At 39.3% G+C, this 27,893-nt stretch overlaps 1 protein-coding gene across 2 annotated transcripts in view; it reads right to left on the minus strand.

Annotated features, from left to right (window-relative positions):
- The window catches only part of Hs6st2 (heparan sulfate 6-O-sulfotransferase 2), a 285,280-nt gene that overhangs the window by 21,165 nt on the left and 236,222 nt on the right, over positions 1 to 27,893 (minus strand). The window contains exon 4 of one of the 2 annotated variants that reach the window (XM_027946994.2): positions 17,944 to 18,030. The exons of the other annotated variant lie outside the window; for it this stretch is intronic. Coding sequence (XP_027802795.1) covers positions 17,944 to 18,030 — 87 coding nt within the window. The remainder of the gene's footprint in view (positions 1 to 17,943; positions 18,031 to 27,893) is intronic. 2 annotated transcript variants of the gene reach the window in all.

The following is a 27,893-nucleotide window of genomic DNA, read 5'->3' on the forward strand; positions in this document are numbered from 1 at the left end:
AGGCATGAGTAAGAATGTCTTTGGAAGTTATCTCAAATCCTTTTTGGAAGTAGGCGTGATATAAAATAAAAAAGTGGGACGAAAATAGAAAGCCTTTTCTCCTTGTTTATCTTCAAGATGTCTTGCAAATTGATTTAGAGGGCTTTATTACTCTGTGAGTCACACATTTGGCTTCTAGCAGGTTTTGAAATCTAGACTCCATAAAAAGGACTTAACATATTGTGAGAAAATTCCCGGGGCACTCTCACCCACATGGTTCCTGTGTTCACTTCTGGGCTCGCCTCCCTCCTGATACTACCCAAGAAATTGAAGGAAATGTTAAGGCATGAGAATTAGCAGCATCATGTCTATTCAATCTTTCTCCAGGTGAGGCACGAGACTGGCACCGTGTTATGGTTCGGATCTGGAATGTTTCCTCAATGTCCCATGTGTTCAGAGGTAGGACTTTTGGGAAGTGATTGAATTATGAGGGCTCTGATCTCAGTGGATTAAGCCAATGATGGCTGAATGGACCACTCGGAGATGGGACCTAGTTACATGAAGCAGAACACTGAAAGGTATTATCTTCTCTCCAGCCCCTTCCACTCCCCCCACACTGCTTCCTGGCTGCCATGAGTTGAGAAACTTTCCTCTGCCACACTCTTCCATCATGATGTTCCATCTCACCTCAGGCCCAGAGATATGAAACTGGGGACTGAAAGCTCTGAAACCATGAGCCACAATTAAATTTTCTTCCTCTAAATTGTTCTCATCAGGTGTTTTGGTTACAGTAACAAAAATCTAATATATACCTCAAAGGACTATTTATAGAAAAGACTCTCACAACTTTTGTGGGTTAGTGAAATTGACTAACGTTTGGGAGATTCAAAATCTACCATGCATAGGCAAAGGACAGGTACCCACAGTGCCCAGGTCCCACTTCATCAGTTGGGCTTTCTTTTTCAGTCTCTCCTTCAAGTCTACAGGGACTAGGCCCATTTCTATTTGTGTAGTCAGTCCTCAGGACTTTAAGAAACCAAGGTATTTGGTGGGCTCTGCAGGCACAAGCCAGCAGGCAGCTCCAACAGGCTTCTCCCAGTAGCTTCCAGGCTTTTCTTTCTATCCCAGCCCCCTCCACAAAGTTCTCCAGTTCCATCGATTCAATCCCTTACCCACTTAGCAATTTTCTTCATTTCTGTCCCTAGACAGTTTTTCTCACACCTCCCCGATTGTTCTGTTTCTTCTATCACCAGGATGATCAATGACCCACTAGGCATTTACATTTACAAAGCAATTGCATTTACATAAGATAGCTCTTATCTACAGCTGAAAGAGGCACAACTATAATACATATATAATAGAGAGAGCACCAATTCATCACGCACAGTTACAGTGCCTTCGAACAGGATAGAGTATTCTAGGAATTGGTATATGAGGGGAGAGAGCCCTGTAAAATTTATCACTAAAGGTAATCAATGAGTTCCAACTAATACACTCCACACCTTGAGGTGAAAATATACCAAAAGTATGGGGAAAACATATTTACTCCTTAAAGTTTGCTGAATTTAATTTGAGCTTTCATCGATTTCATTTAATACAAAGATTATATAATCAGGAAGTCAGTAGCAATTGAAAATACTAAGCATAGTCTTCACCCATCAGGGCGTTTTGGTAATATCTAGTAATGGCAGGAGATTCTCATTTAATTGAATTGGAAATGCAACATATATTAGCTTACAGAAACTTAATCAGTGTGATCAAATTAAAACAGGCCACTCAGACATACCATTCTGATTAAGGAACTTGCAAACACTCCACAATTATCTGAGATTTGTGGTGTTAATGATTTAAACTCAGGTTTCTTCTCTGGGGACTCAGACTTGGGATTTTTTTTTTAACTAGACAATTAGAAAACCCCATCCTTTATTTTGAAAAATGTTTCAACAGAATTATTGACATTAATTCTCAAAGAATGCAGAATAGTAAATAGCATGTGCTGAGGATTTTTTTCTTTTAGCAATCACTGCCTCCTCTTTGGGATGAGGATCATTAATCTCGAAGCTTTAGCTCTTGGGAGTGGTAATGAAGTTTGGCAATGGTAAAGTGACCATTTTTAAATGTATTAGGGGAAAGCTCCACTTTTCTGCTTTCTGCAACACAGCTTTAGGTTTCACTGAAAGGGGTTTGCTTATGGCCCTATTCAAAAACCACTTTGAACTGGCCCGCTGTCCTGGGTAGAAGACTATAGAAATTAGACCATTTCTTTTAAATGTGTTCTTAATAGACCATTATAAACACTATCTTGGGAGATGTGAATTACTTTCTCCCCCTGCAAAACTCATCTCCCCAGCCCACCACCCTTAAAATTCAGTGGTACTAAATTACCTGGAAAGAGTCTCGTGTTTTTAGCTCCATTTTTTTGGTGTGGATAGTGGTGATAGGGGGTTGTCTAGCTATTTTGTTTGCACTGAGTCAGCAAAGTCAGTCCCTCATTTAACAGCATAGAAAACAGAGATTCCGAGAGGCTTGGTGACTTTCTCAAGGTGGAGAGCTACTTAGGGTCAGTGCTGGGGATAGAGGTCTAGTCTTTTGACTCTCAGGGATTTTTGTCCCCTGTTGCTACTTACGACAAATCCCAAGTCCTTACACTCTGCCTTAAAACGGTAGTGCACTATTAGATAAGGCACTTGGTTAATGAAAGGACAACCATGGGGGCTGTTGGGGCAAGGAAGATGAACAAGAGCAGGGGGATTGTGAATTGAGGTGGGGAGAGAGACCCAGGTTCCACCAAAACTCATAGACGTAGAGGGGAGAATGGTAAAGACTTTAGGGGGGTGATGGATATGTTTATGGCCTTTATAGTAGTGATAATATCACGGATATGTATTTATCCCCAAATTGATGGAGATATATACAATAAATATATATGTAACTTTTTATATGTCAATCCTATATCAATACATGGTTAAAAAGGACTCTCAGACACTGTTTCCCAGATAACAGCTCAGAAAAACAGGGACAAGACATAGGTTCTGACAGGGGCACCAATGGGTTAAGATCATTCTAGAACTGCTCCCAGCCCATGTATAATATCATGGGCTCGGGAGAATGCAGGGTCTTACACTTGGTTCAATACCAAAATCCTCAACACAATGCTCTTTGTTAAAAATAAGCTCAAGGATCTTTAAAGCTCAATGAGAAGGACTTGTTTATTTATTTATTTGATACCAAGGTTTGAACCCAGGAGTGCTTAACCACTGACCACATTATCAGCCCTTTTTTTTTTAAAATTCTGAGACAGGGTCTTGCTAAGTTGCCTAGGGTCTCACTAAGTTGCTGAGGCTGACCTCAAACTTGTGATTCTCCTGCCTCAGCCTCCTAAGTCACTGGAATTACCAGCGTCCACCACCACACCTAGCTTGCTTTATTTATTTATTAAATTATAAATTATTTTTAAATTATAGTATAGGGAATTGGGTCCCAGGGCCACAAGCATGCTTGGTAAATTCTCTACCAACTAAGCTATATTCCTAGTCTCATCTAATATTTTTTTTTAAATGGGGTCAAGTCACTTAAACCTTTTCACATACTGAGTTACAGCGTTCACTTTCTGCTCTTGCAATAAGAGAGAATGAGAACAGGCAGTTTTTCCCAGGGTGTATTGAAGATACTCTTTTGTTTACTACAAATATTTTGCAGGTGTCTCACATCAGCACATATACTGAGAGCCCATTTTGTACTCAGGCAAGCTCCATGGAAGACAAAAGAAATATACCCATTCTTGAAGGACCCATAGCCACAAATTAGTTTAAGAAATAAGTAAACAGAGGGAAAGTAAACAATACAGAAGAGCTGCTGTTTCCAGAGTTGTATCTTTCATTGCCCAGCATCTACAGTCTTCCAGCTGTGCCTCCGATTGCACCTTCTTTACAAATCACACTACTTTGTTCCTTCTTTTCTAGTTATTTGCATATAGAAGCATCTTCTCTACTAAGAAATAAGATGCTTAACAGCAGTGACCAAATTTGCGTGTTTTACTCTTGCAATGTCTACCACCTTCCCTTCTTCTCTCCCTTGTCTCTCTACATTCATCTCACCTCAGCAACTGTTAGTGTGTCTTCACATACTAGGTGCACAATAAATATTAACTGATTGAATTAGTGAACAACTGAATGGTACATCTTAGTGCCTGATTAAATGCTAAATGGACATTGTTCAGAGGAGAGAGAGAGAGAGAGAGAGAGAGAGATGCTCTCAGGCAGCACCAGGAGAGACATGAGTGAGAAAGGGCATATCAAATATGCTTTGAAATATGAGTAATAACAATGATTACATTTAACAAGCACCAATGTTTTCCAGAAGATTTGTGTAAGTCATCTCACTTAATCCTCAGAGAATCTCCAGTACATAACAATTATGTACTGTACATTTCAAAAAGCTAGAAGCATTTTGAAAGTTTTCACCACAAAGAAGTAATAGATGCTTAAGGAAATAATATTTTTAACTTGATTTAAACATTACATGTATCAAACATTATATGGTACTCCATCAGCATGTACAACTTTTTAATTTTTTGTCTATGGGGTAAAAATAACTAAAATTAAAAATAAATTTTAAAAAATCTCTAGCAGAGAGGGAGGGATAATCCCCATTCTACAGATGAGGAAACCAAGCTAGAGCTGGGATATAAACCCATGTCTATCTAATCTAAAAAACTGAGATTTTTTTCTTAATAAACTAGGATTTGAACAGGGGTAGCTGGAGAATAAAGGTCATTCTAATTAAGTGTTATGGTATGAAAAGACGGGTGTTTGACATATGAGGGACCCAAATAAGCAAGGGCAAGGTTGTGCCTGGTGATGAAACTATGTAGTTGGTGATAAGGTTGAATCAGACCCTGAACCCACATAATATAAAGCACCAGAGAAAACATTAAAATTATTTTAAAAAGCATGCATAGGATCATATAAAATATGAAGAGATATTAGAAAAATTTACAGGAGGCCTTATAATGACTTCCAAATGAACAAGGCAGATAATCTGCATCTGCCTATTTTCCAGAAGAGGATGGCTTAAGCAACTAAAATAGTCCTCTCTCCAAGCTAATGCTCTTTTCTTCCCCTACAGATTTCATTATAGCCTAGTGCAGAGGCCAGTTGAAGGAAATGGAGTGGAAATAGTGTGTGTTCATTTAGTCTTGAGAGCAGAAGCCAGTTGGGGAGCATTACTCAAAACCTGCAGCATTTTTTTTCCCTCCAAGTGTTTCAGGTTCAGCCTGGGTGTAGGCTGTAATCTTAGGGAACAATCACCTGCCAGTCCGGTCCCTTTCATCTGTTCAGAGCAATTTGGCCATATAAAGGGAGGCATTTCTTTTTCTCCTTTTTTTAAGAGCTTGCAGAAGTGACAAAAGGGACTGCAAGATAGCCCGACAGCCCAATAGCCAGAACTGCTTTGCCTGTCACTTGGGAGCAAGGGCATGGTACACACAGGCTATTATCCCATACTCTGTGCCCTGAGTATTCTTGGGCTTGGTCTATATCAGTAGTTATCAACTCATTCTTAGCAGCAAGATTTTAAAAAAGAATTCTAATCCAACCCCAATATATAAAACAGATTAAAATGGAAGGGGAGTGGGGGCCTGGAGCTCCATCTATTTACCATACCAGCCTATATATCACTCCCACCTACATCAGGCTCTGAAGTATTGCCTCAGAATCCCAGGCCTGGACAGAGCATAGATTAAGAACCACTGGTCTACACTGCACTGGCTCCAGGAGCCTAGGTGGCTTCTTTTTCTCTTTTTAGTTGTTTTTCATCTGTCCAAATTAAAATGGTGATGAGTTACTAGTAGGTACAGATTCCATACCAGAAGGTATCACCAGGGCAGGGAGGGGGAGGGAACATTGCCTTCTTCTTCATGCTTCTACTGCTCAGCACAAAACGCTCTCCCCATTGTGGATACTCAGTAATGGATGATAACACTGCCTTCCATATTTCAGAAAGCAGGAAAGCAATACCAGCCATCCAAGAGACCATGTGTCTGTTTCTCCTTTCCACCAAGTGGGAGACAGAGAATGCCAGTTAATCAGGTAAAGAAATCCACAGCCTCCAGACTTGATGCGTTTTCAAGGACAAAGCTGGGCGTGTCTAATTAGTCCCTAAATTATGGCTGCCAAAGGAGCACAGCTGAGAAATGAGTATTTGGCAAGGCACTAGGCATGTTGTTGGGACTGGCCATGACAATCTGTGGGAAGAAAGTGGAACCGGGCCTAAGTATGGCAAGAAGGCATTCTCAGAGGAAAGGGTATAAGCCTGTCAATTTGACATACATGAAAGTGCTCACCCCTCCCCCCCAAAATTCCCTAAAACCATGGGAAAGAGTATACCTGTGATTAGTTATTTTTTGCAGGGTCTTTAGAGACATTACATTGCTTGTTTTCACACCCTCCTGGTGGTGCCAGGAAGAGTGACAAGAATTATTATCTGTGTTTCACACAAGGAGGGGGAGGAATGTGGGTGGGAAGTGGCGGTAACTATTTTGTGACAAAGATCACAACTGAAGCAGGTGCCCTGATGCCTACTGTGAAGACACAAATTAGTCTGACCACCCTTGAAGAGTCCAGAGGCACAAATGAGGAAATGATAGCAAACATGAAAATGGCAGGTAGCGAGCATCTTATTAAAGCCTGTGGAGCATGAGTCTTCCCAATCATGGTGAGAAAGAGACAATTTAGAGGAGCCACTTAGAAGCAAGTTGTGTCAGTTATTATTGTTGATGCTAGAAAGCAAAATTCTTTAGGAGCCAAGGCTGGGAGAAACACTACCATGGCTAAACTCCACAATCTAGCTATGGTCAAAGCCTATGACTGTTTGAAGGACCCTGTACATCCACCCTAAAGGGAACCTTCAGGGTTTGGTGTGGGCCAATGCCTACCTAAGCAACTGATGAGTTCTACCAAAAAAAAAAAAAATGCCATGAAGTAACTTTTCAGGATTAAATGAGATAAAGCTCTTTAATAAGTTCTGCTATATAGGAAGCACTCAATAAATGTTAATTTTTATTATGTAAAAAGTCCTGGCTCTTGTTATTCTAGCAGCCTTTATCACCTATGTCGAAAATGAATTCTGTAAGTTCTCTACCTGCACAAAGAGATGTAACACTTTTGTGGGGGTAGGTAGGTACCTAAGGCCATTTGACTCTAATTTCAGAACTTCCCATGCTTAGGCCCTACAGATTTGAGAAAACCTTAGGATTTAAACCTAAATGGTCACTGGTTTTAATTATGGCTCTGCCACTTGTATCTATGTGGCTTTGGGCAAAATATGTTATTTCTCTCAGCCTTAGTTTTCTCATCTATAAGATATAGACATAATTTCTGTCTCATGAGATTCTTGGTAAAATTAAGCGTGATAGTGGACAAGAAGACAGTGATTTTTAAAAAATTATCAAAAATTTTCAGGCCTAGCCAAACTTGCTTCCCCTCCTACTCCTATTCCCCAATTCACTATGAGCTGTTCAGACAGCGATGGCCAAACATATATTAGACTGCCAGATGCACAGGGCTAGGCAGTTGATCATTTTGATTAAATGATCCAATTCATTCAAGCAAGCAGTTTTCTCAGTTGTCCTTTTCTCTTTCCCCACTCAACCTCACTCAAGTGACCCAAAATAGTGATTCCTGGGATAGCATACAAATTATCCTTCAAGCAAAACGATGTTCTTCTCAGACCATCTTTACTACCCACAATCTTTCCAGGGATGCTGGGCACCCGTGCACTGATGATTTGTGCTTCAAATGCATGTGACATCTTAATTATCCAGTACAAATGCTACTTCATGCAAGCACTAACAGATGGTGGCCTGAATTTTATAGCACCACCAGCATTTTCCAGGCAAAATTTATAGTTTACTCATCAGTGAGCTAGTCCTGCCTCATTTTTCTTTTTTGTTTAAACTTTGGCAAGCAATCATCCTGAAAACCCAAAGCATCTATTTTAATGAGGTGGTAGCCACTGACCAATAATAGAGTTTTATTTCTGTTTTCCCCACTCTCATTTTTAGGTTGCTTGCATATACACACACACACAGTAAAGAAAGTGTCAGGGCCAGATGCTGGTGGTGGCGTCCCAATCAAGATCACCCTAACACTCAAGTAGAAATACTAAGAAGATGTTATGATTTGGATCTGGAACATCCCCATGGGTTCATGTGTTGAAGGCAGCAGTGGTCACAGGTGGGGACTTAGGAAAATGAATGGTTCTTGGGCTCTAACCTGGTCTGTGGATTAATCCACTGGTAGATTTGTAACTTGATGGCATTATTGTGAGGTGGTGGAGACCTCAGGAGGTTGGGACCTAGCTGGAGGTAGTAGTCACTGGGGGCGTGCCCTGGAAGGGTAAATCTTGTCCCTGGCCCTTCCCGCTCCTTTTCCCTCTTCCCGACTCCTCCCTCCCCATCCCACCCTCTATTTCATGGCTGCCAGGAGCAGAACAGTTTTTCCTCTGCCAAGATGTTTCTGCCTTGGAGCTAGCTGACCACAGCCTGAAACCTTTGAAATTGTGAGCTAAAATAAAATTTTCCTCTTCTGACTGGATTTTCCCAGGTATTTTTGTCACAGCAATGAAAAGCTGACTCACAGAAGGTGAGATTTCACCATAGCTTCTGCAGAGCCTTCTACCTACTCAATCTTATTCCCTCTAACTAAGGCCTCCATCAACAAAACCAATCATCTAATCATTTTTCTAACTCTAGATCAAATGTATTCCCTAAGCACAAAGGGTGTTTCCCAAAAAGATGGATAAACTTTAGCTTCATAGGACAAGCCAACATTTAGTCTGAGTATGGCTCCATCATCTGGGAACTATGTGACTTCAGAAAAATCAATTTCATCCCAAATTCCTCCTCAGTAAAAAGGGGTTAATAACCATTACTCCTTATGCTTATTGAAGTGATTAAACAAGATAATAATATATAAACAATCTTGCATAGCATCTGACATATAGAAAACAATAACTTATAACTAACAAAAGCATTGTGATATGCAAGCATATGTGAGGAATTGTATTATTATTATTATTATTATTATTATTATTATTATTATTATTATTATTATTATTATTTGCAGTGCTGGGGATACAACCCAGGGCCTTGCACACACTAGGCAAATGCTCTGCCACTAAGCCCCAGTTCCTGTTTCAATTGTTTTACATGCATTTATATAATTTAAATAAAGCCCCTCCTAAAATGTCACCTTTTAGTGAGTTTTTCCACAAGCAATTTATTTTAATTTAGATTTCCTGCTCTTCTCACTCCTTATCCTCATCTCCTTCTTTTCCCCCATTATGATGTATTCCCTTTTAAGATGCTACATATTTTATTTGTTTAATGACCACATTCCTCCACTGGAATAGGCATAAGCTCAGGGAATATTGTTGGTTTTGTTCTCTGCTGTATCTCTAGAGTCTAGAATGGTACCCAGAACCTAATATGCATTCAACAAAATTTTGAATTAATGCAAAATTTAAACCTCAAGAAAATCCTATGCACCAGGCACTGTTAATATCCTCTTTTGATAAATGAAAAAAATGTACAAGGACATTAAATATTCTGGCCAGAGGAGTACTTGGTTATTTAAGGGGGCAATTGGGTTTCAGTATTTGCCATCTTAACCATTATACATTTTTTTTTTGTGGTGCTGGGGATTGAACTCAGAACCTTGTGTATACAAGGCAAGTACTCTACCAACTGAGCTATATCTCCAGCCCTTAACCTTTATACTTTATGGAGTAGGGACAGACAGGAGATATGAGTGAAAGAATGAGAATAATGGGAATAGTATGTGTGATTCTATGAACTTTGTTCTTTTTCTTTTTCTTTTTTTCAACTCATGCACTTTTTTAAAATCTTTATTTTATTTTTATGTGGTACTGAGGATCGAACCCAGGGCCTTGCACATGCTAGGTGAGCGTGCTACTGCTGAGCCACAACCACAGCCCCTATTTGTTATTTTTCTTGCTGCTTCTTTGCTTTCTCCTCCTCCCTGTGAATAGGATCTACTTTCTTTTAATGAGGTTTTTATGAATTTATGTAGTATATTTTGGGAATCTAGCTTTGGACTTTTGATAAAAATAGTGATTCTCTATTTGTTCCCCCTAACAGCCAGTAGAATCTACAAAAGGAAGTTCTTAGAACTAATGAGTGAGCTTAATACTTTTACAGGATACAGGATTAATACATGAAAATCAATTATACTTCTATATACTACAAATAAACAATCAGAAATTAAAATAAGCAAGACAAGACTATTAACCATAGCAGCAAAAGTATGAAATACTTAAGGCTGGGGATGTAGCCCTGTGTAAAGTTCATGCTTAGCATTTGTGAGGCCCTGGTTTCAATCTCCAGCAGCATGTGTGCACACATGCGTGCATGAACATGCACGTGCACCCAAACATACACTGTAAAATACATAAAGATTTATCTGGCAAGATGTATAAAAGGTATGTGCACTGAAAACGAGAAAACATTAACAAATGAGGTAAAGAAGTCCTAAAAGACTGGATATATACTTGAGAATTCAATATTGTTAAGTTTTTGGTTCTCCTTAAATTTGATATACAGATTCAACACAATCCCTGCCAAAAAAGCCTACCATTTGGCATTTTGTGGGGTTTTTTTTTGTATAAATTTATAAGACTGCTTCTAAAATCTGCATGGAAATGGAAAGGACAAATAATATCCAAAACAACTTTGAAAAAAGAATAAAATTGAAGGGTTCACACCATCTGATTTCAAGATTTATTATAAATCTATGGTAATCAAGACAGTGTGATATTAACATATAGATAAGCATATCAATCAATAGAATAACACTAAGAATCCAGAAATAGACCCAAATACATATGGACAACCGATTTTCAACAAAGGTGTCAAAGTAGTTCAATAGATAAAGCATGATCTTAAATGGTGCTGGCACAACTGGACAGTCATATATAAAATATGGCTCAATCTCTCCCTTGTACCATATATATGACTTAATTCAAAATAAATAATTGACTAAATGTAAAAACTAAATACCAAAAACCTTCTAGGAGAAGACAGGAGAAAATCTTTGCAATTTTGGGTCAGGTAAAGATTTCTTAATATGAAACCAGAAGCATAATAAAGAAAAGAAAAATGTTGATAAATTGAACTTCAAATTTAAAACACTCACTCTGCCTTACTATTGTTCCACACATTTAGTCAATGTTAAATTCATGGTAGTTATTTGGTTAACATGTCTGTTTTGCCCTTTGCTTCCATAGTGTCTTAGTGTCGCAAACATTGGTAAGCTATATGTTTTGTTGGTTAGCTGTCTGCAACCCAAAATATCTGGCTTAAAGGCATTAGGTGAAACCAGTGCTTTAGCCTCTGTAATTCCCTTAGCTCACAAAGAGCTGTGTTTAGAGCTAAAAATATTGGGGTTGGCAGATGAATGGATGAAAAGATGGGAAGAAGGAAAGAATGAGGGAGGAGGAGAGGAGGAGAGAGAAAAGAGTAAGATTATTTTATTACTTGGAGAAAAACTGAGAAGTCTTATTACCATCACTTTCTTCCTTTCCCCAGTAAAGACAGAGGAGTAGAATTCAACCCAGCACCTGGAAATAGAATAAAACTCGAAGCTCTGTCAGAGTGGTGTGAATGAGAATTCTCAACCACATATGTCATAGAGGAAGAGAACCCCTGTTTGAGAGAGCAGCCACCCTTGGCCTCCATGATTTTGTATGGAAAATTAGAGGAGAGAAAACTGGCTCCTGGTTTCCTGGCCTCAATTAGCTGAATACCCTCTTGACTAAAGTATAGAACCATGACCAGCATGGACAGTGGCATATTTGGGAGGGACATTTATTGTATCAGTAAGTATACATCACAGAGATACACATGGATTTGCTAGAAAATGTTTCTGTCTGGATGTGCCACTCATTTGTTGTCTTATCCAATCTGTGAGCATTATTTATGTGGTGCCAGTGGTAAGGCTTCTGATTCCCCATTTCAGGAGTTGCCAAAGCAGATAACCAGGCAAGCTGAGCCAACCAGAGCTCATCAGAATTACACTGGCCAGGTCATACTGTCCCCAGCTGCAATACGCTGGCAGAGTAAACAAGAATAATCACTAGTTGACATTTAGCGGGCACTTGCCATGTGCCAGGCGCTATGTGGGCCTTACTTGGATTAGGATGTTTAATCCTTACAACAGTCCAATGAAGTAGGTATAAAGTTAATAAATAGGAGAGCCAGGATTCAAATCCAGGTCTAACTGACTCCAAAGCTGATGTCCTTTCAAATACACACAAGGCTGTCTGATTAATTTATTTAAAAAGATCTTTGAACAGCTCTATGCTGCAGCTGCTTACCAAGAGGTTAAACATCAAAATATTTTGAGCCTATTTTATTTATCCCTGCTTATTGAAAATGTTTTTCATATGGCTCAGGCTACTTTCCTGCCTTACTAATGAATGCATTTTCTGGGATACATCTGACTTTTGTTGCCATAACCAAAGATCTTGCACATTCTGGATGAGAAATATTGAAGGAGTAGGCAATTAGGATACACGTGAACTCATCCTCAGGCATACACTACTAACAGCTGTCTTTAGGAATACATTCTGTCATTGGTTTATGCTTTTATCATCTACCTTTTTATGCAAAAGAACAATTACCAAAAAGAAAATAAGCAGTCAGATAAATGCTTTGGTTTCTCAGAAGCTTTGTGATATTAGCCTAGTAGTTAAACCAGAGGCATTACTGATATCATTGTCACATAAAACTACAAATGATGTAAAAAGTCCAAAACTTGGCCATTTGATTGTTATGTTCACAGACCATGCAACCATTTTGAAGTGAAAGAATACATACATACACATAACATATTAGGAGTTTAGAAGCAGCCACAGCCTATTGGGTTAGAATAAAGACATGACTCTAAATTAGAGGAAACAACTGCCATGATACAATATGCGGGACTCTCTCAATTCCTGTCTGCAATGAACATACAAACAGCTGAATCAAACATGAAACTGCACCATGCTGAGTCTAAACAGAACAAATAATACCTCTCAGCTCCTCCTTCTAAAGCAGGAAAATTTTTTGTTGGCTTCTGCCAACCAAAACCAAAGGGGTGCTGATATGTTTTACTTATTTATAAAGCTATGTACTTCTCACCACTCTCATCTAGATCCTGAATAGGTAAAAAGGTCTGTTCACCCAGAGACATTTCTGGAAAAGATAAATTGGAGTCAGTTTTCCTGTGGTATCTGGTTCTTAGCATTAGTCCCAGGTAGGTTTTTGAAGTGAGTAAGGTTTGATTGCTCATTTCAGAGTCCCCTTTTGTATACACTTTCTTCCATTTTAGTATCCCTACTTTCTCCTGGATTCATTTATTTAAGGCAAATCTTATAGTACTTAATTCAATATTTGTGGTATCATTTCATCAGGCACTGTGCTTGGGTGTTCTGCCCTGGTCCTCTAATATTCATGGCCTTCATGAAAATTGGGCTTGGTTCTTGACAATTCCTAGTCTGAGCCTATGTGAAAAACATCTCAGGCAGATAGAAGTCATTGATTTCCATCATCATCTTAACTGCTTGAAGCCTACTTTTAAATGGATACTCCCAAATATTTCATATATATTAAGTCTTAGTTTCCTTATCTGTTCAGCAAAAGAATTTACTCATGTAAAGTATGAAAGTATTTTCATACAAAAAGAACACTTTTAAAAGTTGTATGTGATGACTATGCCTGCTCAGACTTGACAGATTCAGTGCTTTCTGAAGATGATCCAAAGGGCCAGTGAATGGATTGACTGTGGTCTGCTGTGTTAGTCAAATAACTGATTCACATTACGAACAAGAGCCCTATGTGAGTCTCAGTGTGGTGGCCCAGCCTGGTTAGTCATGGGTCAACCTCTGCAAAAACCTATGCTTGCTGATCTCAGTGCTATGGCTCCATACTGATTTTTATACTGTCTTGTCAATTTGGCTTACTATCAACATGGAAGAAATTGCTTGCACCTCCCTGAAAGTCACTGCCAGGGTAGTCTGGCTTTGCTGCTCAGACATATCCTATTCCATCTGTTCTTCCCTGAAACAGAGGGTTGACTACCCAGCTTCAGATCCAGGCAATGAAACAGAGCAAGCAGAACTGATACAACTTCCAAGCTGTAGATTTCCTGAGCCACTCAGTATGCTGCACTGAATCTCAGTAGGCTCCAAGTGGATTGAAAGTGAGAAAAAGGTGGAACTGATTAGCTCACCCTAATCCACAACTCCAACTTGTTCTGACCAACATATAGAGTATTCTGCCCATCTGAGTGACCAACTTGCATTTTCCTTCCCTGACCTAGCCTTTCTACCTGAGAACTAAATAGGTAAAATGAAAGGGTTTAGAAGTCACTTCTCAGAAACCTTCAGTGATATCCCTACACAACTTCTCCACCTCAACCCTGGCACTGATTAGGGGTGAGTATTTGGGGTCCAAACACATTCTGTGATGTCTTTATTGTAACACATATATACCATATCATCCTATTTCTCCCTTACTAAGAAGACTGTGAGCTCTTTGAGGGTACCTATTACGTGTGTGTGTGTGTGTGTGTGTGTGTGTGTGTGTGTGTATATCTCCTGATGTGGCTCCAGAATTGAACACAATAGCACAAAGTAGCACTCAATATATATTTATTGTCATTATTACCATTTTTAGTACTAAAGAAGATTGTTATCAAAACGGAGACCCTCAAGTGAGCACACTGTTATCCTTCAAGTCTACAGTTTTCATGTGTTAAGTAAAAACAATAGTGCCCATGAGTTTTTTTTATTTTTTTTGTGGGTGAGGATTAAGAGGAAAAAATATCAAGTGTTTAGTACACAGGCACATAACATTCAACACATATTAGTTGTTACTACTTTTAGCTATGATGCACATTTGAGGCAGCGTGACTTTTGAATATTTTGTTTTCTCAAAAAAGAAGACACCCAGCCAGGAACAGTGGTGTACACCTGTACATCCAGTGGCGCAGGAGGATATTGAGTTCAAAGCCAGCCTCAGCAACTTAGTGAGGCCCTAAGCAACTCAGAAAGACCCTGTCTCTAAATAAAATATAAAAGGGTTGGGGATGTGATTCAGTGGTTAAGCACCCCTGAGTTCAATCCCTGGTACCAAAAAAAGAGAGACCTAATTTCTTCTGGTGCGGGGGAGAACACTCCTATCTCCCAGCCTGTATCTGGCATCTAAAGGACTCATAAAATCTATTCAACATCCACCAAGATTAGGTCAACTAATATTAGAAACCTGGCAGAATGGTACCCTCCATGTTGGCTATTATTCACCACACGCACCCAAATTAAGGAAGTACACAGACAATACAGTGGGACCTGTATGTAACAACTTTCTCCGAGCTCTAACACAGTGCCCAAACCTTGATGAACTCTGTTCTGTAAAGTGTGAAAAAAAGCCAGACATGGTGGTGCATACCTGTAATCCCAGCAACTCAGGAGGCTGAAGCAGGAAGATTGCAAGTTTGAGGCCAGTCTCAGTAACTTAGCAAAACCCTGTCTCAAAATGAAGTTTGAAAAGGGCTGAAGATGTAGCTCAATGCTAAAGTGCTCCTGGGCTCAATCCCCAGTACTGCCAAAATAAATAAAGTATGAAAATGTCCCTCAAAGTCTCACCATATCCATGGAACATCAGTACCGCTCCTGGTGACAAAGGTATCCTAAGAGAAAATATGTAGTGACAGAACAACAAATGACTGATGAAACCAACCAAGAATGCCTTCTGAAAACCAATGGGAGGTAAGTAAGAGGTGGGACATAATACAAGGGAATCTGGCACACGTATCCATGAAGATATGGAAACCTTTTTATTTTATACTAATAACCAATAAAATAATGAAGAATTAAAAAGAATTAGCTCATTCTGTGAGTCACTATAGATGGCAAGTAAGAGTCACCTAGTTCAGAATGCACAAAGAAGGAGACCCTCACCAGGGCAGGAGCTTGGGATGCATCCAAATATAGCAAGTATGATAAAAGATGATGGTTATCCACTTAAGAATGTATTTATCAGTCTGGGGTTGTGGCTCAATGGTAGAGCACTTGACCAGCAAATAATAAATAAATAAATAAATAAAGTTATTATGTTAAAAACAAAAGAATGTATTTATCCAGTTCACCTACAGTGAGCATCCTGGGTATAGTATTCTCTATGTCATCTTTTTTTCCTACATATTTATTGGTGCATTATAGTTGTACATATTGATGGGATTTGTTGTTACATATTCATACATGCACACAATATAACAATACAATTCGACCAATATCACTTCCTAGCACTCCCCCCCTCCCTCCCCACCTCTCATCCCTTGTCCCTTTCTCTGTGTCATCTTAACTCAAATTCTACCAACTGCTTCTTTTGTGGTCCACACTGAGCCTTCAGTTAAAAGATAAAAGACTGGGTTTCTGAAAGGCCCAAAGAAACAAGACAATGCTCCATTTTACAATGCAACAGCAAATCACGAACATCCACAAGTATACATCAGGATCTAATAAATGGAAATTGCACCCTATGGTTGTCAGTATGACAGGTATGTACAAAGCGTCCATATAGGGTCTGTCATTTCTATAAGCATGGAGTTACAAGTGACTCTCCAATGTCATCTCTGTGAACTGAGAGTGGGCACTAAGGATGACTGAAAGCATTCAGCTGCTTGGAAATGTGTGCATCAATTCTCCTTCTTCATAATTTATAAAGCATTTTGATTGTGGTGCTCAGCAATAAATAACTGAAAGGCGCTCTAACAGCTCAGAGATTTAGTCTTATGTCTTCACCACCACGTTTCATATTCTCCGAAAGAGCCCACATTCAACTTTATATGCAAACCAGAAATGGTATTCGGGAGGAGGAGAAGAAAGAAAAGACAGCCAATAGATCTTTCACTTTGGGAATTGAATATAAGATCATATTCAAAGTACAGCATTTACGGCCCAATGCTGAATGCATAAAATATATGACCATTACAAATTCACCTTTCATTGCAAAACTGTGCTCTTGTAGTGACATATCTTATTGCTCGATTAGAGCTTTTAGCATGATGAAGGCATCTTTCATCTTCTCTTAGATGCAGGCTGAGTGTGTTTCTGCCTGCACAAAGCCTATACCCCCAGAAGAGAGCTCACAGAGTACTCAAGTCAGTCACCAATGGGCTACTTCAAAGGGGAAGTACCTAACTGAAGACATGCCATCTACATAGAAACAGGCTCCTTCAGATTGCCATGCTCTGCTGAATCCAAAAGAAGACATCAGTCAATGGTGTCTTATGGAACAAGCCCAAAGACATATATCTAATATCACAAATATTCAACCAACACAAGTTTTGGCAATACCAAAAAGACACTTCCATGTAGAATATGGTACATGCTAGTTACTAGAAACAGAATATACATACCATGTAAATCAGTAGCATGATTAAAATGCAAATGTACTTGAACCAGGAAATACATGAAATGGCTTTTCAGATTCTTTTAACTCAACCCTGATCTCAATGTATGATCAAAGACAGATTATCATGGATTTTACAAATCAAAAAATAATTAATCTCTGCTGCTTCTCTCTTTAATTTTTGAAATTCTTAGTTCAGATTTTGAATTGTCTTTCTGGACTGATGTCCTTGCCCTTCAAAGGTCCTAAGTATCTTTCCAAAGTCATCTTGACTTTTCCCTCTCTCCCCTCTTCATTTGGTCCTTCCAACATCCAATATTATTGACACAATGCATTACATGTTTCAGTTCCCCAGTGAGTAGCTCATTGTGAGGCACACAGGAGGCATTCCACACATATTCATTGAATGGATATGAATGAATGACAAAAATGAGGACAGCACGTGGCTTGGTGATAACTATGTCAGATGCACAGGAGTGCTTTTCACTTACTTCCCACTCTTAGAGGTATTCCGGGCCTTTGTGGATGATGGAGAGTTGACACCTGGGTTTGTTTTTGGAGAACCCCGTTTATCCTTACTATACCCACAGAAGGAAGAAAGAAAATATACAAAAGGACCACAGAGATTAAAAAAAACAATCAATTAGTCACTTCATTTTAAAAAACTTTGCAGATCTCTCTCCCCCACTCTTTGGCTCTCTCCTGTGAAAATAAATCATAATTTTATCCAGTGGTACATTTCAAAGGTAAAGATAGTGGTAAGCACTGGTCAAGGTAAAAAATACAAATCACTCTTTAGGCATTAAATTTTGGTCTGAAAAAAAAAAAAAAGCTTTATCTGGTGGTTTCTATTAAGGATAGACCACAGCCCAAGTACCAAGAAAGGCCTAGTAAAAAAATTAGCATAAAATAAGTAGACTTCAATATAAAACCTTCATTTCCAGCCACTCTTTCTGCAAACTGCAAGTTGAGTTCTGAAGCAGCTTGCTTTTGGTGAAGTATATGGATGCCAAATGACTTCTAAAAGTCTTTGGAAGATACTATCAGATGAATTAATAATTTTCACTCATAATGTTACATGGGAAGGCCATGAATTCGGATATTCTTTCAGGAGAAGCACCACCTGCTTCATGAGTAATTGAATTTAAATCTCCACCTTCAATAACTCCACAGTTTATGTCAAACCTTGGAAACAATTACGAAATAAATCACAAGGAAAGTCTGCTTAATCTCATCAGGTTAATAAACGCAGACAAATTAATCACCTCAAGGTAAACAAAAAGGATTAATTGATTGGAGACTCCTTGATTACTTTATTCTATTTCCTTTATCAAACTATTTTACCATTATCTTCAATTCAATTGCTTTGCTTTGAAATTATTACCTTACTTCATCTTCAGATTTCCATGGAAACCAATTCAGAGCCTTTCTTTTCACCTGATGATGTGTGGAATTATTTATCCTGATTTCATCAGAAATGTGTATATATATGTGTATATATATATATATATATATATATATATATATACACACATACATATACATACATACATACATACACACATACATATATATGCATTTGTATTAAGATCTACTTCAGGATAACTTCTTTTATAAAAAGTGAAGTTAAAAAAGAAAAGTGCATATCTTGGCTTTCAATGTGTATAATGGAACCTTCCAAATGATACAGAATATTGCCTCAGAGAATGACAAGAGCTTTCCAGATATTTATAAATCTTTTACCACAGAAATGAGTATCCACATATAACTGTATTTATATGTGCTGTGAGGGGGTCACAAATGATATTCTTTCCTGAATCCATTGGCTTCAAAGATATGATTGGATGTGATTGGAACAAGAGGTATAAAGGAACTTACGGTGACTGCAAAGGTGATAAAGAAGTGTGTGGGCCCAGACACAGGCTCATTGGGAAGTGTCAGAAAGATAGCGAAAGTCCCAGAAGTTAAGAGTCAATGTCCAGGAGGTACAAAAGCAGCCCTTTTAATTGGGAGACAGCAAGGCCATTCTGGTTCTTAATGGGGGTGGCTCTGGACAGAATGGGTACATGCTCTACTTTAGAGGTGCAAGAAGCCTGCTATAATGAAGTGCTAGTATTCCTACACAGTATAGAGACCATTTCCCTTTGCTGCTCACTGACACACCAGCATGCCACTGAGTAAGGACTGAAGAACGTATGAGGCATAGCCTCTGCCCATCCATTTTGACTTCCTGGCAAAGACCTTAGGCAGATGTGACATCATACCAGCCACTTTGTTCATCCAGAACCAAGTTTGGAAATTAATTGACAATACTGAACAAACAAACCAGATTCTCACTCAGAAGAATTCAAAATTGTCTCTTCTATAAGGTCAGGGTAGCCTGATGCAAGAATGAAGTATGCTCTATGTTATGAAATACAAGTAGGTCTCAGCTTCCTCACTTCCACATCCAGGTCACCAGCAGCTGAGCCTTTCTTAGTCTCTCACTCAAAAGTAGGTAATGGGAAATGTGCCTGAAAGCATCCTGAATCAAGGGAGCTTTTGATGTGTCATGTGCACAGTACTGGACACAGAATAGTTGGTCACTTAACTCTTCCTGAGTTACTAAGCTCAGGCATCCATGCTCTCTTGAATACAACAACATCCATTTCCTCAGCTAAATTCCCATGTCTGTGCCTTGAGTGAAAGGGTCTTCCATAGTCTGCATTACAAGTGACCCTGTTTAAGCTCAATGCAGGGCACCACAGGACATCAGGAAAACTGTCAGCTGGCAGTGGCAGCCTTATTATTGTTAACTGCTGCTCTGGAGGTGGATGATCTTGGCACAGCAGTCCTTTAAAAGATAGGAATAAGGACCCTTCTGACCTACTGCCAAATCCAGCAAGTGGAGATCTGAGGGGAATAAAAAACAAAAACAATCTCATGGATAAATCACACAAGGGAGGTGTGGCACCAAGACTAGGGATGAAAGTAATCAAATAACTCAGAATGTTTGTTGTGTGCAAATAACAGATCTACTCACAGTGGGAAAATGCATGAAAAGGGGAGGGGCAAGAAGAACTTGTAGCAGGCTTGGATCGTGGGGGCTTAATTTTGTAGATACACTAAGGACTGTTGTATAGAAAGAAAGGTCTGCTGAACATTGATGGAAAAAATCATTGTTCCTCCCCCCAAATGCAGGCTGGGCAGATAAGCCTGAATAAGATGCTGTAATTCTCAAATCTTGAGACAGAAAGAGATCTAATGCAGTGATATCAAGGACCCTGTGTTTTCCAGAAGTGCTTCATAAGAGATAAACAGAAAACCCTGCAGTTGCAGACTGCTGGGAACCTCAAAGATCTGGAAGAGATGGGTCAAGGACCCAAAGATTAAGATGTCGCCAAGAATTCTGGTTGCTGAAATATCCAGCAATCAGAAAAACTTACAGGAAGAATTCCTGCTTATTTCTAAGATATAGGGATGATAATTTGGGTTATATGAGATTGGAGAGGAGTCTGCCATGAATTAGAACTGCTTCCTAACCTACCTATATGACACAGACCTGCCCCCAATTGTCATTTTTAAAAATCTGTCTCTCCATGACTTATCAGTCCTCTTCCCTTTCATTTCCTTCTTAAGTCATAATCTCAAAGACTGTGGCTAAAATCCCCGAGTGTAGGGAATCCAGGCTTCCTCCACTCCACCTGAATAGCTACGTATCCTCTTCAGAGGATAAGATTCTTTCCTTTCTCCAATGTATCATAGCCAAGCCTCATTAAAGGTCTATGAAAACAATTCCAAGTGAGTAGGTGAGTTCTGGTAGGAAAAGTTAATGAGTGCCAGCCCTCCTCTGTCTGCCTGGTGAGCTGTTTTCTCTATCAAGTAAGCTTTTCCTACAGGTTCCATTCATGTCTGCATCATGACAAAAGAGGAAAATAATCTTGCAGTATTAGGCACGTTGCAACCAGGTAGGAAAACGTTGACAACCCCAACTCTTCAGCATTTTCAACGTGTTTCTGATTGAATAATTTGATGCCGAATTGGTATCCAGTGTACTCAAAACAAGTTAGCAATCAGATTCACTCTTATCTGGACTTTTCTCTTAGGAAAAAGTGGTACTTGGGGGAAAAGAACCTAGTCGTTAAAACACACTCGACTCATTTTCATACAGAACTTCTGTGCTTCCCATAGTACTTTGTAAGCTCTTTTTGGAATTAATTCATCTCACATCCAAGAAAAATAGTTCTGCTGCTGCAGCTACAATAGTAGTGAAATTTTAAAAATTAATTTTCAGAGTTTGAAGACACTGAAATTGTATTTCTGAAGAGAAGGTTGGCCTATAATACATATGGTTTACATCTTTTTCTGACATATACATGTGGTACTTGTATTGTTGCTTATATTTTATAATTTATCTATTTCTCTAACTAGCTGTTAAATGGATGCTTGCTATGGTTTTTCTCCACCAAAACTCATGTTGAGGCATGGTCTTCAGATAAAAGTATTTGGAAGAAGTGGTAGGGAATTTGAGAGGCATTTGGATCTCTCATGAATGGATGAATGACATCATGGGACTAAATTAGTTACTGGAAGAGCAAGTTGTTATAAAGTGAGCCTGGGTCTTCCTCTCTGTCTTGTACACATGTCCTCCTCTGCATTCTCTGACTTTCTACTCTTAGGTGCACTCCCACCATGTGATGCCATCCACCATGTTATGATGCAGCACATCAGATGTTACTGTCTGATCTTGAACTTCCCTACCTACAGCACCATGAGCTAACTAAACCTTCTTTTCTTTATAAAATAGCTCAGTCTTATGTATTATTATAACAGCAGAAAATAGACTAACACAATACTCAAAAACTATTTAGGATAAATGAAAGTGTTATCATAATTAATTGTCATTGTCTGGCATCCATGTGAAAAAAGTAAGTAGTGATACACATGTCACACAACTTCCATCCCAACTGATTCTGGTTACTGATAGTTGATTGTCATGTGGATCACAAAGACAGGTGAGCTGAGAAAAAATTCCCAAGCAAGCTTGTGTAGATGGTTGGATAGTGCCTCTGAATAATAACAATAATCCTGTGGCAACCTTATAGCTCTTTATGTTTTCCAAAGTATGTTCTTGTAAGTGATAACTGAAATGAAACCCAAGCTGTTGTTAAGGTGGTTTCAGGTCTCTCTGGGAAAAGTGTTGGCTATTCTTTCCTCCCTGGCAATGATTCTAAGCTCCTGAAAGTTCCCAGGCTGAGGAAATGCACATAAAACACATAGATTCTATCAGGGATTGAAGCTCATCTACTGTGCTTCCCCAACAGGTGCTTGAGTCCCCTCTATAACTGATCCACCATGTGGTAATCTTTTGAAAGGCTTTTAAATCATGACTGCTTCCCCGTGAAAGCCTGCTTTTCTCATTTCCAAGAGGCTCACTTTTCTAAAGTATTTTGCCTTGTTTTGTTACCAAGCAAGATAGCCCTTCAAATATTGATTTCCTTTAATTAAAGCTGATGAGACTTCTGAATTTCATTTTTCTATCTTGTTAGGTTATGCCCTGAGTGGTTTTCTTTCTTTGCCCTAAACTTTTTCATTTTTATTTCTTGTACCTGAAGTATCTAAATTAGAGTCCTTTCAGTGTCTTGTGCTCGTTATCTGTATTTCTGTTAATCATCTAGAAAAGAAAGTTTGGTTCACTAAGAAGTACTTTTGTTTAGCTTCTTCCCCTAGCTTTCCTTTGCTTGACTGTGGAAATGGACAGAGGTTTTTTAGAAGAGAAAGAAAAGGCTCATCTTTATTGCTGTGAAGCCTAGTGTAACTATAATCTCTCAGGAACAGCCTCATAAACTCAAAGCAGTTATTGGGGAATCTTGAGTTCTAATCCTGACTGCCAGCAAGGCATTTAACTTCTTGCTGTTTTAGGAGTGTCATCTATAAAGCAGAGGGAATTAAATTGATCAGGTAAACCATTCGCAGAGAAGCTTCTAGTTACTTTGTAATTGCAAAGCTTTTGGAAAAGGCAGCCGGAGCATGCACATTATCTTGCCGTCTCCCCTTCCATTAACTTTTCACTCTAACAGCTCACCACAGGGCATCAGGGACTGGAGCAATGAACCCATTGGTTATTGTTGCTATTTTGCTCTCTTCACCTCTTGACACATGCTGTTTCTGCCCAGGGAGTGGTGGTCACATCTCTGAATGCGTCACTGGGATCAGGAAAGAACATGAGTCAGTTTTGATATTGCATTATATTCTCATTTAAACTAACTAATCACTTATGTCTTCACCCAGTGTGGACCTTGGTTACAGACTACCAGAGGCCAATGGAATTGTCTCTTACAGTTAGAAGCAGTGTTATACAATTATTGCTCTCACATCTAGCTCTGGGCTCCTCCATCAGATAAGAGGTTGAACAGCAAAAATTCACAGGATGGTTTGGCAGCAATTGAGAACTGAAATATGAAAGGAACCTGGACTGCAGTGGTAGTTATGGAGGTGGGAAGAAAGAAGCCATGGCATATTGAAAGAACCTATATAACAGAAACGGGGACTGAATACCTCTGGTGAATGAGAATAACTCTAAAATAACAGCTGCTGAGAATGGAAGAAGGAATGACTAGGAAGAAAATTTACTCTGCCAGTGAAAGAGACAGATTAATTGGGAGGAGGATCTGGGCTAGAAAAGATGAGGGATTTGGTTTAGAGCATATCAAATTGGGGTATTGATGGGCAATACTTGGCAGGCAATTAGATACATGGCACCGGAAGCCAAGAAGAGAAACAGGGTCAGATAGATAGTCATTGCTCCAAAGTGGAACAAGTGACTATTTCAGGAGGTATATTATGCCAGGATCTGTTTCCTTCCACCACAGTTTATAAGGATTTCCAAGCATATTACAAAGTCTTGTATGCCAGTGCTCTAAGTAAAAGATCCTGAGCCAATTAACTTTCAATTGTGTAAAAATCAATGCCAAGGTGAATGAGGAAAAGTGCAGGCCTTGCTCCATGTGCAGGCCAGTAGTGTTCTTCATCCCATGCTGGTGACTTGCCTCTCTCCATTCTCCTAGCTCAAATTGTTGGAGGCAGACAGGTGGATGGAAGTCATTGTCAACCCATTCCCAGAACCAAACCACTCACAGGTACTTTCCATGCAATTGTTGTCTTGGTGTAAGGAGGACACTGATTAGAGAACAAAATTGAACTTTAAACCTGGGATTCACTTGCAGTTTACATATTTTTCTTTTTGGTCCTTTGTACCAAGAACTAACCAAATGATGGGGACTATATTAAGATCCACTTTGATGTTTCCACATGATTCCCATCCCTTTTCCTGTTCTCAGTCTCTGCACTGTGTCTCACTAACTGGCACTCTCAGGCATCCTCTTGTAGCATCCCGAGGGATACACGGATGCCACAGTTTATTAACATCATCACAATTGGGTGTGGGGACAACCTGTCTGGAAGCAAATAAAATTTGAGCCTTTGATGACCTAAAGTATATCAGGTTTCCTGGGTTAAGTTTAGGGCAATGTTTAGTGATATAGTAATTTCTTTTTTTAAATATTTATTTATTTATGTATCTTTAGTTTTAGGTGCATACATTAGTTTGTTTTTAATGTGGTGCCAAGGATCGAACCCAGTGCCTCATGCATGCTAGGCAAGCACTCTACCACTGAGCCACCACCCCAGCCCCTAGGGCAATGTTTAGAGACCTATGGTCATTACCTTTCCCAAATTGAGGTAAACTTTGTTCTTTAGTTCTGGTTCTGCAACTTACCAACTGAAATTGAATCATTTAACTTCTCTGGGTCTCAATTTCCTCATATGACAGTCCTGCTATCTATCTATCTATCTATCTATCTATCTATCTATCTATCTATCTATCTATATATATATATATATCTATTTTTGGGTTCTGGGCACTGAATCCAGGGGTGCTTTAGCACTGAGCTACATCCCAAGCCCTTTTTATTTTTGTTTTGAGACAAATAATTTCAAGTTGCTAGAGCCTAAGTTGCTGAGACTGACCTCAAACTGTGGTCCTCCTGCTTCAGCCTCACACATTGCTGGAATTACAAGTATGTGCTATTGCAGCCAGCTCACCAGTCCTACTTCTTAAGGTCATTACACAGTTTGAATTTTTTAAAAAAGTGTTAACCAATTAATTCACTCAGAAAACATTTGTTATGTTTCTACTGTGTACCTTCCTCATGTTGGGTCATGAGGATACGATGTTGAGTGTGACAAGGTTCTTGCCCTCAAGTGGGCCAAAGGCTAGTAGAGGAAGGAAACATGTGAGGAGGTACATAGTGATGCAGTGTACTAAATAGAATGAACAAGAGTAAAAACAAACTAGGAAATAAATAACACAGGGAGCAACCACCTATATTGGGGGGAATCATGGAAAGCAAAGGTAGAGCTAAGATATTATTATGAGAATTAGGATTTTCCATTTGTGTTAAGAAACTGAATATCTGAAAGTAAACTCAGGGTTGTAAAAGTTTTTACAAAATAGAATGAAATTATGCTTATCCTTAGTTTGAAACAATTATCTTCCTACATTAGCTCATAGGCCCAATCATACATCAGATAATCTGAAGTATTTTAAAAATGGAGCCAAGTGTGGTGGTGCATGCCTATAGTCCCAGTAGCTCAGGAGGCTGAGACAGGAGGATCACAAGTTCATAGCCAGTCTCAGCAACTTAGCGAGGCCCTAAGCAACTTATTGAGACCCCGTCTCAAAATAAAAAATAAAAAAGGGCTGGGGATGTGGCTCAGTGGTTAAGCACCCCTGGGTTCAATCCCCAGTACCCCCAACCCCTGCAAAAAATGGAGATGGTAGGGCTGCACCCCCAGAGTCTCTGATTTAGTCAAACATTCTGCTTCTGAGTTACATCTCCAGTGAATATTCAATTTAGTAGATCTAGGATGGGGCCTGAGAAATTACAATCCTAACAAGTTCCCAGGTGATGCTGATGTTGCTTGTCTATGAACTACACTTTGAGAGCCACTGTCACACAAGAAGCATGAGACAGCCACTTTCATGGAAAGTGAGAGAGAACAATCAGCCATAGCCATTGTCCCTGCTTTCCAGACAACGCAGAATGTGCTAGATGAAGACCCCCACTGCAGGCTCCAGAGGCAGGAGAGTGGAAGATACAAAAAGCGCTGCCAATATCCAGCTCTAAAGAAGCTTCTCTTTCCTGGGGAAGTGGCAATTACTGCAAATACCACAGAGTGGAGCTCAATAGCAGGTAAGACAAAAATTGGATCTGACAAGCATTAATTGCGCCTGCAGTTCTATTTACTGAAAATGATCTGGCATAATTAAAAATTCACAATTGGAGCCTAGTTGGTGAATATTATACATTATGGAGTCCCCAGAGTGGACCAAAGATGTTTCAGTGAACTTTTTAGGGAAAGAGGAAGGAGCCAACTGCTATAGCAGGAATTAGCCCACAAAAAAAAAAAAAGAAAAGAAAAAAAAAAAGAAAAGTCTGCTAGCCTATTTACTTGGAACAGAGATTCTGATTTTATATGGAAGAATGATATGAAACAAGAGTGTTGGGGAAGAAACTCATTTCTTTTCCCCTGACAAATTATCACTTTTTTGCTTTTATAGGATTTTCCAAGAATGATCACTCTGCTTGCATATTACATATTAACTTCTTTGAGGACAAGGGTAAATTGTTTTCTTATCATTCACAAAGTCCCTTATAACATTATTCATATAGAAGTTTTTGAGTACCTGTTGACTGACAACCATACCTGATAAATTTGGCTTTTAATAAATGCTAGTGGAATTGAACTGGCTGACACATATTAGGTTAGAAGTTCATTAATAGTCATGTGGCTTTGGTTTTGTGTTGAAATGACTTATGTCAGATCACACTACGTGCCTTTAAAGGTGACAACTGAAGTTGGGTGTGGTGGCATGTGCCTGTAATCCTAGTGACTCAAGAGGAGGAGGCAGGGGGATCACAAGTTTGAGGCTAGTCTCAGAAACTTAGCAAGATCCCATCTCAAAATCAAAAATAGAAAGAGCTGGGGATGTAGCTCAGTGGTAAAGCACCCCTGGGTTTAATTCCCAGTACAAAAAGAAAAAAAAAATGTGGCAGCCAATTGCAGTACCATTTTTGAGCTAGAGGGCCCACAGAAACCAGTAAAACCAGTGGGAATCAGCTACTTTGGGCAGCCCTGGAGCTGTGGGGAAAGTGTGGGCACAGGGATCAGGCAGAATTGGATTCATATTCTGTCTTTATTCTAGCTGGAATATTTTGGACAAGTTGGGTCATCAAGGGTCTAAGACCTCTGATCTCGACATTGGGGCTTCAGGCACCAATTCTCTAGCTCCATGTTAGGATCCAAAGTCAAGAACATTCAAATATCTCCTTGCCACTAGAGTTGCCATCTTAAGTGCTTTCTAAGGGTGCAAATGCATCCAAGATTTAAAAGTGCATCT

This window comes from Marmota flaviventris, chromosome X, assembly GCF_047511675.1.
Source record: "Marmota flaviventris isolate mMarFla1 chromosome X, mMarFla1.hap1, whole genome shotgun sequence".
Classification (NCBI taxonomy): Eukaryota; Metazoa; Chordata; class Mammalia; order Rodentia; family Sciuridae; genus Marmota; species Marmota flaviventris.